The 14883-nt window shown below is 46.1% G+C and overlaps 1 long non-coding RNA gene and 1 gene segment (V, D, J or C); one reads left to right on the top strand and one right to left on the bottom strand.

Moving 5' to 3' along the window:
- Nucleotides 1–579: 579 nt before the first annotated feature.
- Nucleotides 580–1092, bottom strand: LOC136318232 (immunoglobulin lambda variable 5-45-like). The segment is given in 2 exon segments: nucleotides 580–923; nucleotides 1047–1092. Coding segments are annotated over 2 exon segments (390 nt in total).
- Nucleotides 1093–7711: 6619 nt separating this feature from the next.
- On the top strand, nucleotides 7712–8913 carry LOC136318231 (uncharacterized). Its single transcript, XR_010728033.1, has 3 exons — nucleotides 7712–7813; nucleotides 7906–8001; nucleotides 8600–8913. It is a non-coding gene; the product is annotated as an uncharacterized lncRNA (long non-coding RNA).
- The last annotated feature ends 5970 nt before the right edge of the window (nucleotides 8914–14883 follow it).

Here is a 14883-nt window from a genome sequence, read left to right as displayed (position 1 = left end):
GGGCTCAGGCCACAAATTTCCCTCTTGGTAACAGTCTCTCCTGATTGAACAGTAGGCTCAGGTGCCCAGCAGAGGTTGCCCCAGCTCTGTGGTGGAAGTCCTCCCGGGCCGGAGTCGCCACCCGGGACCTCACATCTTGGTGCCTTGTCCACGGTACTCAGAGCTCTTCCGCTGCCTGTGCTCAGACAGGCGCTTGGGAGGAAGGAGAAGGTCACTGCTCTGACCTCTCACAGGGAAAAGTCCTGGCTCTGGAGGACGATACACCTGTTGAGTTTGGTCCCTGAACTGTGAAAAAAATTTTTACACATACTGTTTCCTTATTTCAAGAGAAACACAACAGTTCCGCGTGCTCTGGTTTATTACATATAGATAACAGGCAAAATTTCAGTGCCTTAATAAATTGTTTACTGTTGATATTAATCCTGTTTTACTAAGAATTCAAAAACATGGAATAAAAAATTGAGAATAGACCTTACATAAACCATGAATTAGTTTCCTATATAATTTAGAAATTATTTGTAAATGTTCATTTGTAGTGAACTAAGACTCTGGGGAGGCTGATGTTTATGTCCCACTTCCTCATCTGTGTGTGTCACTGGGAGGAGCACCACTGTGCCAGGTCTCACAGTAATAGTCCGCCTCGTCCTCAGGCTGGAGCCCAGAGATGAGCAGGAGCCCCGCATTGGCCGAGGTGTCTTTGGATCCTGAGAAGCGGCTGGGGACCCCGGGGCCCTGGATCTTATCTGAGTCTGACTTGAACCACAGAAGGTACCGGGGAGGGCTCCCTGGCCTCTGCTGGAGCCAGTTTATACCATAGTCGCCAACACTGAAGCCACTGCTCAGGGTGCAGGAGAGTCTGGCTGATGCTCCAGGAGATGCAGAGAGGGAGGGCGGCTGAGTCAGCACAGGCTGGGACAGGGAATCTGCAGACACAGACACTCATGGGTCTGGGATGGGCATAACGTGTAAGCCACTTAGGGATCTAAAGCACATGAGGCTGAAAGAGGATTAGTAGACAACCCTGGACACCTCCAGACTCTCCCTACCTGTGCAGTAGGAGAGGATCATGAGGAGAAGGAGACACCCAGCCATGGTGTCACAGCCCCTGTGGCCCCAGAATAGGTCTCAGGTGGGCTGGGCCTCTTTTATCTTCCCCATTGGAGGAGGAGCTGTTCACACTATTTGTTTCCTCTAATGGTAAGCTTTTTTTCACCCTGAGAACCAGCAAAGACCAAGCTTAGTTCAGTAGACAGAGGATCAGAAGGGTGAAAATGAATTTGTCACCTGGGAGATTCTAGGGAGGAAGCAGCTGCTGGGACCTTACACAGATCAGTGAGCAGGCGACTGCCCCACCCAGAGAGAACCCAGCTACAGAATCCCCATCAGCAAACCCAGACAACAAGGCCCTGGGGAGCTTGGGGGATTGGTTACACAGTACAAAGCACCCACCATCTGACACTGGTGGACCCACAGCGCCCCCTGCTGCTCACTGATCAAACTTCATCTGTGGATAGAAATGATTTGGGGTACACTATCCTAAAACCTAGTCACAGTCAGTCCACAAACATCCATGAATGCAACACTTGCTATACCTCGTTACTAATATAAATGAACAATATTTTCCAATGTTGGGCTTTCTGGAATACTAGAGGGAAGAGATGGAAAATAGAAACACCAAAAAATGTGGCCAGAGCTGTAGGCACTTGAGAGTGCAGAGGGCTCCCGGAGCAAACCTTGAGCTTCCATTTCAACAGGGACCACATGGAGGAGACTGGTGATCAGGGCTCACATTGCACAGTGGAGTCTTACTGCACAGCACACAAAGCATACATTTTGAGAAAATGAGTCTACTTCTTAGAAGAGGTAGCAGAGTGTGTAAATACTCAGACACATTAAATACTGAGCTTTGTGGAGGCAAAGGTTATGGACTGATCATTGTGGTGTCAGATCAATGGATTGACTAGACAAGTCAGCAAGGGTCCAGGTGGCAAAAAACCTCTCTGTTCTCATAAGTATTTGTGATATATATATATATGACCGTTTATGGACGTATACTTGATAGGCAACCAATGGTGAACCATTTGATAAATTTTGGCATTTATATAAACCTGTGAAATCACCAAAAATATCAAGATAATAAATACATTTATCAACTTCAAAAGTGTATTTATACGCCCTGGCCGGTTGGCTCAGTGGTAGAGCGTCGGCCTGGTGTGTAGAAGTCCCAGGTTCGATTCCCAGCCAGGGCACACAGGAGAAGCGCCCATCTGCTTCTCCACCCCTCCCCCTCTCCTTCCTCTCTGTCTCTATCTTCCCCTCCTGCAGCCGAGGCTCCATTGGAGCAAAGATGGCCCGGGCGCTGGGGATGGCTCCTTGGCCTCTGCCCCAGGCACTAGAGTGGCTCTGGTCACAAGAGAGCGACGCCCCGGAGGGGCAGAGCATCGCCCCCTGGTGGGCAGAGCGTCGCCCCCTGGTGGGTGTGTTGGGTGGATCCCGGTTGGGCGCATGCGGGAGTCTGTCTGACTGTCTCTCCCCGTTTCTAGCTTCAGAAAAATACAAAAAAAAAAAAAGTGTATTTATATTCTTTGAATATAAATTTGAATATTTCTTTTCTCTTCTACCCCCCTCAGCATTTTCCAGGCAAGCATTGCTCTGCCTTTCCCCCACATGCATGTAATTGCATCTTTCAGAATTGTATAAAATTGAAACCATATGGTATTCAATGTTTGTCTTTAAATTTTATCTGGCATTTTAAAAACTTAATCCACACTGTATCATATATCCATAAGTCATTAATCGCTAAAAGTACCCACTCTGTGGATATAGCACAGTTTATTTAAACTATTGCCTACCGAGAGACATGGGGGTCATTTCCAATAACTGGCTGTTATAAATAAAGTTGCTGTCAATATTCGTGGGGGACCCATCGTAAGCACATACAGTATGTGTACATTTCTTTGTGATATACAATAGTGGGACATGCTAACAAGTATATGTTTAATGTTTTAGAAAGTACAGAACCATTCTTTAAAGTGTTCTAGAATAGAAAGCCCAGAAATAAAACCACATATATATGGTCAAATAATCTTTGATAAAGGGGCCAACAACACACAATGGAGAAAAGAAAGCCTCTTCAACAAATGGTGTTGGGAAAACTGGAAAGCCACATGCAAAAGAATGAAACTCGACTACAGCCTGTCCCCATGTACTAAAATTAATTCAAAATGGATCAAAGACCTAAATATAAGACCTGAAACAATAAAGTACATAGAAGAAGACATAGGTACTCAACTCATGGACCTGGGTTTTAAAGAACATTTTATGAACTTGACTCCAATGGCAAGAGAAGTGAAGGCAAAGATAAATGAATGGGAGGGACTACATCAGAATAAAAAGTTTTTTCTCAGCAAGAGAAACTGATATCAAAATAAACAGACAGCCAACTAAATGGGAAATGATATTTTCAAACAACAGCTCAGATAAGGGCCTAATATCCAAAATTTACAAAGAACTCATAAAACTCAACAACAAACAAACAAACAATCCAATAAAAAATGGGAAGAGGACATGAACAGACACTTCTCCCAGGAAGAGATACAAATGGCCAACAGATATATGAAAAGATGCTCAGCTTCATTAATTATTAGAGAAATGCAAATCAAAACTACAATGAGATACCACCTCACCCCTGTTAGATTAGCTATTATCAACAAGACGGGTAATAGCAAATGTTGGAGAGGCTGCGGAGAAAAGGGAACTCTCATCCACTGTTGGTGGGACTGTAAAGTAGTACAACCATTATGGAGGAAAGTATGGTGGTTCCTCAAAAAACTGCAAATAGAACTACCTTATGACCCAGCAATCCCTCTACTGGGTATATACCCCAAAACCTCAGAAACATTGATACGTAAAGACACATGTAGCCCCATGTTCATTGCAGCACTGTTCACAGTGGCCAAGACATGGAAACAACCAAAAAGCCCTTCAAGAGAAGACTGGATAAAGAAGATGTGGCACATATACACTATGGAATACTACTCAGCCATAAGAAATGATGACATCAGATCATTTACAGCAAAATGGTGGGATCTTGATAACATTATACGGAGTGAAATAAGTAAATCAGAAAAAAACAAGAACTACATGATTCCATACATTGGTGGAACATAAAAACGAGACTAAGAGACATGGACAAGAGTGTGGTGGTTACCAGGGGTGGGGGAGGGAGGACATGGGAGGGAGGGAGGGAGAGATTTAGGGGGAGGGGAAGGGGCACAGAGAACTAAATAGAGGGTGGCGGAGGACAATCTGACTTTGGGCGAGGGGTATGCAACATAATTTAATGACAAAATAACCTAGACATGTTTTCTTTGAATATATGTACCCTGATTTATTAATGTCATCCCATTACCATTAATAAAAATTTATTAAAAAAAAAAAAGTGTTCTAATCATTTTCACCCCAACCAGAAGGACACTAGGATCTAACTGTGCCACGTCTTTGTCGGCACTTGGCATGGTCGGTCCTGTTAACTTCAGCCATTCTCAAGAGATGTAGTGCCTTTTCATTGCAGTTTCAACCTGCATTTCACTGAGATCTTCTGAGGCTGAACATTCTTCCATGCACTTACTGGTCATCTGTATATCATCTTTGGTGGAGCATCTTTTGAAATAACTTCATCAGTGGTGCCTTACCTGACAGTTTTTTTTCAGATATATGATTTGCAAACAGTCTGTGGCTCAGTTACCATTCTGTTAATATTGTCTCTCAAAGAGCACATGATTTAAACCTTGATAAAGTTCAAACGATTTTCTAGAATTTTTGCTTTTGCTGTTCTAGCTCAGAGCTCTGTGCCAGCTTGAACATTCTGTGCATGTCTCCTGGAATGATGTTCTCATGTCTAAAAGCACGCATGCTCTATGGGATACAGAGTGTTCTCTGTTCTCACTTACAGTGATAATGTACTCCCCTCCCGCACTTCTATATTAGAGAAGTGGTTTAAAACACATTGTTCCTAATTAACATATGAAGAAGTAAAATGACCCAGTTAGAAGAAAGAAATCTTCAGGAGTTTATATCTTAGAGGAAGCAGCTGCTGGTTGGAACCACAGGCATCTGGGACTCGCCCGGGACCCTGGGTGGGTGGGCACAGCTGATGAGACCTCAGCCCTGAGCTCAAGGACCGTGTCTCTCTCCTCACACTTCAAGTCAGCAGGGCCTGCCTGGATGTCATATCACCAAGTAAAAGGAGACTGAATGTTATCAGGGAAGTTCGCCAGGCTGTGCACACATGCTGGTCTGAGGACTGGAACCAGGTACGTGGTGAGTCATGGTCACCTATGGGCCTCTGTAAACCTCAAACAGCATAATTCTCCCTCCACCGTCTTCTCTTGGATGGTTTCTGTCATGAACGGGTTGATGTTACTTACCTATGAGGCCTTCCTTAAACCCTCAGGTCTCATAACAAGCCTCTCAACTCAGGAAATGGGGACAGAAGTGACAGCAGAGTCACCAGCACAGGCAGAAATGGACAGGCAGAAGTGGGCTAGGAGCACGGGGGTGGGTCTGTCTGGGTCACAGGGACCTGGAGCAGGAGCAGAAGGCTCCAGACTGGAATCTCAGGGTTGGAAGTGGTCCCTGGTTCTGTATCTCATTAAACTCGAAGGTCCGACACTAGGCAGCGGCCAAGTGCCTGTTCACCCAACGCCTCAAGGACCTCCTGGCAGGCAGTTTTCTGATGCAGAACATAAAAGAGAGAAATGATTCTGCAGGTTTCTTTTTCTTTTTGTTTTTAGAGAAATAGCTACCCGGGCAACACCAGCAGCTGGAAGAAAGCATGGCAATAACTGAGACATCACTAGAAGAAAAGCTGCCTTCAAAATAGGTCAGGCAAGCAAAGCAAAACAAACACAAAACCCCTAAACTAAATCATCACTTATGAAACACCTCCAAGAGAAAATGTAATGCAGCTTTGTTCTGATCCTTTGGACCTGACAAGGTGACATTGGAGGTGTGCACAGAGACAGACCTTGCGGTGTCTGGGGCCCTTGATCCTGGCAGCTGGGCAGTAACCACCTACCAGTTTCACAAAGGGTGCCAGCTCTGGAGGAGGTAGTTCCACTGCTTTAGTGACTGCAGGGTCTGCAGAATTAGTGAGCATTTTATACGGACTATCTGGAGCCCAGGCAGATGTCAAGATGGGGCTTTCTGCTTGACAAGGACCAGCTCAGAAGGAACATTCCATCTGCTTCTATAGAGTGAATCTTCAGAGTTAAGCCTTCAGAGTGAATCTTCAGCTCTACACATGACATGGCCTTGTTGCAAGCTGCATCCCAGAGGCAGGACAGGGGAAAGTGGGGGCAGGGGAGGCAGTAAATAAAAGCACTCTGCTAGGGGCCTGCACACCTGAGTACTGTCTCCCAAAGACCGACTTGTTCTCAGAATCAAGTAAGCCCACCCGACCACCCTGCTCCCCCCTCCTGTTCACACACTCTGCCCCTTCAACAGAAGATATTTTTAGAGTCCGTTACAAGGCTAGGCAATTTCAGCTAAAGCTGTTTCACTTGCAAAAGTATGCTTGCTGAAGGCCAGTTTCTTGGCTTTTTGAAAGCTATGTAGGCGGCTGTATAGACAGCAAGATGATAACCAGGGCTGCGGAGAAGAAGCCAGAATCAGAGCTGGGGGAGGGGGCTATAGCCTGTCAGACACCTTATCTTTTCCTCTTCATCTTCTAAGCAGCCCCACATTCCAAAGGTAGTAGAGAGCTGTAAGTTTACAGGGAATAAGAAACTTGCTATCACCATCTGCGTGTGATGGTGACCCTGTGACTTCAGTGAGAAGAGGGACATGGGACATGTGCTCTGTGACTTCTCTTAGGAGCCTGGATGATGTGGTGAGAGAAAGCTACTTGCCATCCACTGTCAGTGGACCACTTACCCCACCTGTACAAGTGCACTTTAGGCTCACCTTTCTGATATCTGCATGTTGCCTGAAATCCCTCCATCATCACAAAACCATCCTTCATTAATGAATGGGAGTTGACTGGTAATGAAGTTTCTAGTTTCAAATACCACAATTCTATTTGTACACATTAACTTTATAAAAGCAATTCATTTCTTTGCTTACGATGTAATGATTTCTTGGTCAATTTGTGTATTTATGCCAGGTTGGCTCATAGTTTGCATTTTCTCTGAGTTTCCAGAATTATTGTGCTGTGCCTGGGTTTCTGTCTGCAGAGGGTACACACCTGGGGAGGGTGGGGCGAGCCCCCTGCACACAGTCTGTCTGACTGCCTCCCCATTTCTAGCTTCAGAAAAATATTAAAAAAATAATTTAAAAAAATGCAGGCCTGGAGGAGCCTCCACGCAACGCTGGGAAGATGCCAGGCAGGGTGGCCTGAGAACCTTCCCTAAGAGAAAATCGGGAGCCCTGGTTGCTGGAAAAGCCTCGGGTTTCACCATGTATCAAGTCCACATGGGGACTGACCACCTTCCAGTGACCGTTGCAGCCCGGGAGCAATTTGAGGGGGATGGGCTCTCCCCACCTTGCCGCCCCGCGGGTTGTCTGGATCCCTCAGCTCCACGCATTGAGGCCCACGTGCCTCAGCCGTTAACGGTTCATACAGCGCATGCGCGTTTGGTACCGTTTCCCGCAGCCAGGGATCTAGAAGCCGCAGACGTTGGAGAAGCCAGACAGCAGGGACGGTTGGATACGGGAGCAGACTCTATGGACCAGGCAGCTCCTCAGGCACAGACCTAAACTACCCAATGCGCATCTGTCCACGGAAAGTAGAGGAGAACGAACTGCTTTTCAGGTGGAGACACGGGCGCGGTGTCCTCCACTGGAGGACCTGGGAGCCTGTAAGGCCACACATCCTCATGGTGACACACTGATGCTCATTTGCAGATGCTGCCTTGGAGCCATGTGGGGTCGTTGGCTCCCTCTGACCAGGAGACTATGGAGGTTTGAGGGCCGGGCTCAGCTCCGCAGGCTGCGGTAACGGTGAGAAGTGCGCAGGCGCGGGCAGCCAGGGGTCTGGGCGGAGCTGGTCGGGGACCGGGAGGCACAGCTCTGAGCGCAGTCTCTCGGGTGGACACTGTATCTATCCCAGTGCGACCGCGAACCCACCCAGGTCCTCACTGCCCTGAGGGTTAGTACAGAGGAAACCTGGCTGCCTTCCATGGAGTGACTGGAGGGACAACAATTGTGTCCTCACGGGAGAGACTCATGAGCCCTGGTTCTGAAGAAGCCCCAGGTCCCACTGTGGGCTGTCTCCCATTTGCAGCTGCTGCCTGAGAGCGATTTGGGGGATGGGGTGGGCTCCTTCTTCCCTGGAGGCCAAACAGGTGGTCTGTAGTGGGCCCAGCCCCAAGGCCAGCCGAAGGGACATGTACTGCGCATGCGCATGCTACCCTGTTTGTGGGAGCCAGGGACCTGAAACAGGCAGAAGGTGGTGGGAACCACGTCACAGGTGCGGATCTAGGGTGAGCAAGGCATCTTCAAATTCCGTCAGTGCTGCACACTTTCTTACCTTAACTCATACAACACACACATCAGCTTCACCTGAAGTTTTTTTTTTTTTATTTATTTCTCAGTCTAGCCCATCAGATGGAGACGCTGAGATGCTTATCTTCAATGGCCCAAGCTCTCTGGTTCTTAAGTGGAAAAGCCAATGTGTGGACCAGGCAATTCCGATGCTCTGAACTACTGACCTGCAGGTATCACTCAGCCATGGGGTCAGTATTCACCACTTAAGGGTCAAGGATGCGTGGAGAAGCCACACTCCCCACATGTTATATAGAGCAGGAAGACCACGACTTCTATGTTCCCTCAATGAGGTTCAAATGAAGAGGTTGGATGCCACCTCCATGGACCTCAAAAACTATTGATTCCAAAACAACCATTGAGCTCTCAGAGCTGCCAGGTTTGTTTGGGAAACAAGAACTGAGGCTACCACCCTTGCTGAGGGTCGGCCCATCCAGCCCACCTGGTGACACTTCGGAGACTGGACTGTATCTCTGGGAGTCCTTCCCTCCCCCACTCTTTCTTGTCTTATCTCTCATGTTTTTGGAGGGAAGGAACAGGATTATTGTTACTCACTGAATTTGTTCTTCCAAATCTGATAGGAAGCCTGATGCTCCAGGAAGCTGTGCACAGATATTGTGCTGTTTTGTAGCAGACTGGCCCAGGCCTGGGCTGTGCACATTCCAGTTTGAGAAGCATGTAATGATGTAGTATTTGGAGTTAATCAGAAAATTGTGTAGAGCCCTGGCCGGTTTGATCAGTGGTAGAGTGTTGGCCAGACATGTAGAATTCCCGAGTTTGAACCCCGGCCAGGGCACAAAGTAGAAGCACCCATTTGCTTCTCTACCACTTTCCCTCTTCTTTCTCTCTGTCTCTCTCTTCCCCTCCCACAGCCAAGGCCCCATTGGAGCAAGTTGGCCCGGGTACTGAGCATGGCTTCATGGCCTTCGACTCAGGCATTAGAATGGCTCTGGTTGCAACGGTGCAACACCTGAGATGGGCAGAGCATCGCCCCCTAGTGGGCATGCCGGTGGATCCCAGTCAGATGCATGCGGGAGTCTGTCTCTCTGCCTCCCAGCTTCTCATTTCAGAAAAATACAAAATAAAAAGAAAATTGTGTAGAGAGCCACTGCCTCTGAATGTGTCTGGCCTACATGCAGCTGAGAGCAGGGCAAGGGCCCTGCTTGTCCTTGAGTGACCTGGCAAGTGACGGACGGGTTTTCCAGGCTCAGTGTCATTGTGTCTCTATCCAAGCACAGTGTCCCACCTGGCCAAACGCTATCTATGTCTCTGTGTTTTCATTCATTCTTCATCACCTCCATTTAGGTCTTCACTTCCCTGCACTAGTCACAGTAGAATTAGAATGAAAAAATGACTTAAGAGAATTGTCAAAGTGATCCCCAAATAGCAACACACGATTAAAAGTGGTTCTGCCTGACCAGGCAGTAACATAGTAGTTAAAGCATTGGATTGGGATGCGGAGGACCCAGGTTTGAAACTCTGAGGGCACCAGCTTGAGCATGGGCTCACCTGGTTTGAGCAAGGCTCACCAGCTGAGCCTAAGGTCACTGGCTTGAGCAGGGAGCCACTCGGTCTGCTGTAGCTCCCCAATCAAGTCACATATGAGAAAGCCATCAAACAACTAAGGTGCCGCAATGAACAATTGATGCCTCTCATCTCTCTCCTGTCCTGTCTGTCTGTCCCTGTCTGTTCTTCTCTCTGTCTCTGTCACACACACAAAAACACACACACACACAAAAATAACAACAAAGAAACCAAAAAACAAAAGTTGTTCCAGTGGATGAACATGCAGAAACTGGGCATTGACCTTCACACACGCATTGACACTGCCTGGCATTTTAGAACTTTTTTTGTTCTGTGTTAATTAAGGCCAACATGTCCACAACAGGATGAGGAAGTCCCATAATAAAGCTGTCTTGAGTGTCAGATTAGAGCAGTTGTTGTCGTCTAAAAAGGCTTAGGGGGCCATTTATCTGTGCATCAAGTTTCTTGTCTGTACCCTCAAAAATTGGGCTTCCCACTGTAACCCCCACCCCTTTTTAAAAGAGCTGAGAGGTCTGTCCTTTGTAGAACCCTGACCTAGTCTGGTTCCTCAAGAAAACTGAGGCTCCCAGTGATGTCTTTGGTGAGTGAGCACAACCTCCCTGGAGTCTGGAGGGGATGAGGAGTGAGGAGGCTTTAATAAGGCAAGTTTTGGTTCCTAGAGCTCTGTGTTGACATCTTGGACAGTGAATTGATGGATTCAGAAACCATAAGGTCTGAAGAAGCCTGAGGACTATGCAGGAGTCTCTGCCACCGGTGTGGGACCTGGCCACACTGAGTGAAGTCTTCTCCCCGCAGTTACCTGCCCACAAGTGATCATTCTAGAGCCTGCATTTAAATAAGAGCAGGACCAGGGGTGGAAGTGAGGCCTAGGATCGGGGCTGAGGAGTAAAGTCTTATAGTCTCTTATCCAGATAAGTATCAAAATATAGGGTTAAACTTACTGTGACTCCTCAAATCTCTGGGACCTTGGGGACTAACTGATGACAAAATATTCACACCCTAACCCACACAACTCCAGGTCCTTTATATGATACCCTCCCTATTCCAACCTTTGAGTTTGAATTTTAGTATTAGATTAAAATTTTCTAATATGATGCCAGGTATTCTGTCCCTGGTGCTGCCACTGGTGTGGCCCCAGGGGGAGGACAGGGGTCTTCCTTGGGCCCATATGGAGCCTCTGTGACAGGAGACTTCATTGCAGGCTGCTGTCTGGGTGTCACTGAATTTTGGTTCAAATGCAGGTGAGTAGAGGAAATGCTTTCAGATCCCAGCTAGAGTGGGACTATGTTGGCTTATGAATATTCATGTCTTTATACTTATTTGATGACATGGTGGTAGAATATTTGCCATCTGGTAAAGAGAAAAACAATCAAGAGGGAGACATTGAGAGTTTGGCCAGGTACATGGAAAGAAAACGACAAATAAGACAACATCTCTCACTCATAATAAATGTAACTGAATGAGGGAGACAGTAGACAAACTATATATCTAATCGGCACATTGAAATCATGTTCTTAAATGACAGAATAGAACAACCTCTTGCTACTTTCAAATAAAAGTGGATAATTCAATAATATACAAATAAAGGTGGAAAAAATTTAGAAGGGAAAAATCTAAATGTTAACCTATTTTAAAAATAGATAAAACACCAATCTTCCTAGAAATATAACAATTGAATATATTAGAAAACAATGAATTAATAGATCAATTTCCTTTAAAAAATAGAAAGCATTATTATGGAAATAACCCATGGAAAAAAGTATAAAATACAGCTAATTTCACAGGGAGCACTAAGAAACCTTCAGAGATCAGATGGTTTAAATTTGTTCATGTATTATATACACAATATTATCCAAACATTGAGAAGAATGACAAATTTCCAATTATCATAGAAAGCAAGTGTGACAGTGATACCACACCTGACAGATAAAATACAAAAAAGGAAAATTATAGACCAATAACATGAAATATTAATGCAAATTTATAAATAAAATATTAACAGATTCCCATATCAGATAAATAAATGAATACACCATTACCATATGTGGTTTATTAAAGTTACCCAAGTTAGATTCCTTACTTATAAACCTTTTAATATTATAAATCATATTAATAGCTCAACAGACAATATGATATTGTCTCAATAGTTCCTAAAAGACTCTTGGACCAAATTTAAAACTAATCCTATGTAGGATATAAAACTAAAATCAAAAAAATAAATAAAATAGGAAAAGAAACCCTCATAGACACAGACAACAGTGTGGCGGTTACCAGAGGGAAGGGGGTAGAGGTAGTAAAGGGTGAAAGGGTCAAATATATGGAGACGGAAGAACTGACATTGAGTGGAGGGGGCATAATGTAATATACAGATTATATAAGATTGTACACTTGAAACCTATATAATCTTATTGGCCAATGTCACCCCAATAAATTTAATTAAGAATAAAATAAAAATAGAAACATATGTTTATAATACAGTCATTCACACATTCTCCACACACCTATGACTTAGTCCTACAACCAGCATCTTAGCTCATGAGTTGAGGAGGAGGACATTTCCACGAAAACCAGGAAAGGGCAATGTGCCTTTAACTCCAATATCATTAAACTTAATTTTTGTATGTATAAGACAATGCAATTAAAGAAGAAATTAATAGTTAGATGTTAGCATTGATGGGAGTGGACAGTGAGTCTTTTCTGAAAACCTGAATGTATGATACACCCTGAGATATTCAGGTGTGAGTGCAGCAGTCACAGAAGAAATTTCTGCATGAGCAAAAAGATGAGACATTCATACTGAGGACTAATGAGAGGATGACAAAGCTCTGGAACCTTCTAGCATAGGGAAATGATTCGTGATGAAGACCAGCGATTTCCCAGTGAGTGTTCAGGTCTGATGACCTCAGTTGGATCCCCAATCCAACCTCAGTCCCTGAGCTTCAAACAGACTCAGACTCCCTGGCTGATGGGGACATGGACTTTCTATTGTCTTTGAGACCCTTATTCTAAAAATGAGCAGCTGTGAGTGACTTTGAGGACAGAAGGGAGAGGAGGAGACTTCACTTCTAGGTGGTTCTCCCGATGAACCTGGTGCAGGGTGGACACAATAGCAGCAGAAGCGGAAGTCATAGGCTGAGCCGAAACAGCTGCTGGGGTATCTTTCTCCCTCTTGCTAAGGGGTTTGGTCTCAATTCCCCACAGGCCTGGAGCTCTGTGTGAGCACTGAGTCTGCTGTCACCTTGCTGTCACATCCTTGTCCTCAGGCCTGAGCCAACTGAGGGTCAAAGAGACTGAATTGCCAAATGTGAGCCGAAGAATCAATCATAATAGATGACTCCTGGGAGCCATTGGTAACAGAACACAAACACTCCTGATGCGACCTGACTCAGAGCTGGATTCTGTGTCCCTGGTTCTGTCATCATGGACTCAGTCACCCAGACAGCCTGCCCCTTGCTTTCCAGGAATTTATGCTCAATTTGAGAGAATCACATTATGTGTTGCTACAATGGACAGGTGTGGGGGGTGAGGTAAGTTTTAAAGAATGTGCACGGGGTTTCCAGACAAAGATTTCTGAAGTGGGTCTTGGACCTCAGTTTTTGATCAAATGCAGAAGAGGCACCTGTTTTATCAGAGTAGTGGTGTCTGTCCAGGAAAACCTCATTTCAGGGGATAGTAGGTGTTGTCTCACTTAGCCGCAGGCCTGAAACAGTGTGTCAGCACTGAGACCATTGTCCCATATTGAGCAATAATAAGCAGCCTCATCTGCAGACTGGAGACAGTGCTCGTCAGGAATGCCCAGTTGCCAGTCTCAGAGCCAGAGAATCAGTGAGGCACCTCTGAGAGAAACTTGCTGTTACTATAGATAAGGCATTTAGGGGCTGTTGGTACCAGATCACATTCACTTGTGATGGTGTAACTGCTTCCAGTGCAGAATACAGTAGCCCTTGGGTTCCAGAGCTTCAGATTCTGAGGCACAGTATGGACTGTACCCAGGACCCTGAAAAAGGTCAAACATAGAGATGGTGATTCTGGATCGAGAGACAAAAGGAGGAAGCATGTCCCCATGTGTCTTTCTGAACATCTTCCCAGGCACTTGTGTAGCCAGCGATGAAAGCGAGGAGGAAAGAGTACAAGAAAATGGTGGAGATCATCACCAAGCTCTGCCTTCAGTGGCCCCGCAGTTAAGCAGAGCTCCTTCGAAATCTCTCCCTTCCCTCTTCATACTCTGAGAGAGGGGAGGGCCCACATATGATAATGAGAAGCCCCCACTATTTTATCCGTCCCTGGGCCCATGTCAGGTCCCTCTGCCTGAGGATGGAAAGGGGGTGAATAGGGGTGGGGCTGTGTGACCCAGAGGGTGAGGAGGTCACAGCTGTGAGCCCTGAGCAGAGGGCACAGGCAGTGCCAGGAGGCTGGTCCTAGCACTGATCACCGCAGACCCTTAGGAACCCTGAATGCCCCCTGTTGCCCAGTCAGAAACACATCGTGTGTGGTGAGGTCACCAAAGCTGATCAGAGACAGCACCTGACTTCCCAGTGCTCTGTCCACTGACCTCTGACTTAGGGCCACACCACCCAACCCCTCATGTGGTCTCCTCATCGTCTCTGGGCTCCCTTGAGCTCTCCTCAGTCTCCTCAGTGTGAGTCTGTTCATGGATTTCTTGGCTCTTCATTGGTCAGGTCTGAAGTTGTGACCCTTTTATAAACTCCTCTCAGATCAGAATCAAGTTCAGCACAGTGACTGGCCCCCGTGGAGGGATGTCCCTTTCTGTGCAAGTTCAGGTTCTTTCCTCTT

Source organism: Saccopteryx bilineata, unplaced genomic scaffold (genome assembly GCF_036850765.1).
Source record: "Saccopteryx bilineata isolate mSacBil1 unplaced genomic scaffold, mSacBil1_pri_phased_curated manual_scaffold_17, whole genome shotgun sequence".
Classification (NCBI taxonomy): Eukaryota; Metazoa; Chordata; class Mammalia; order Chiroptera; family Emballonuridae; genus Saccopteryx; species Saccopteryx bilineata.
The sequence above is the reverse complement of the archived record's forward strand: the minus strand, read 5'-3'. Positions and strand labels throughout refer to the sequence as shown.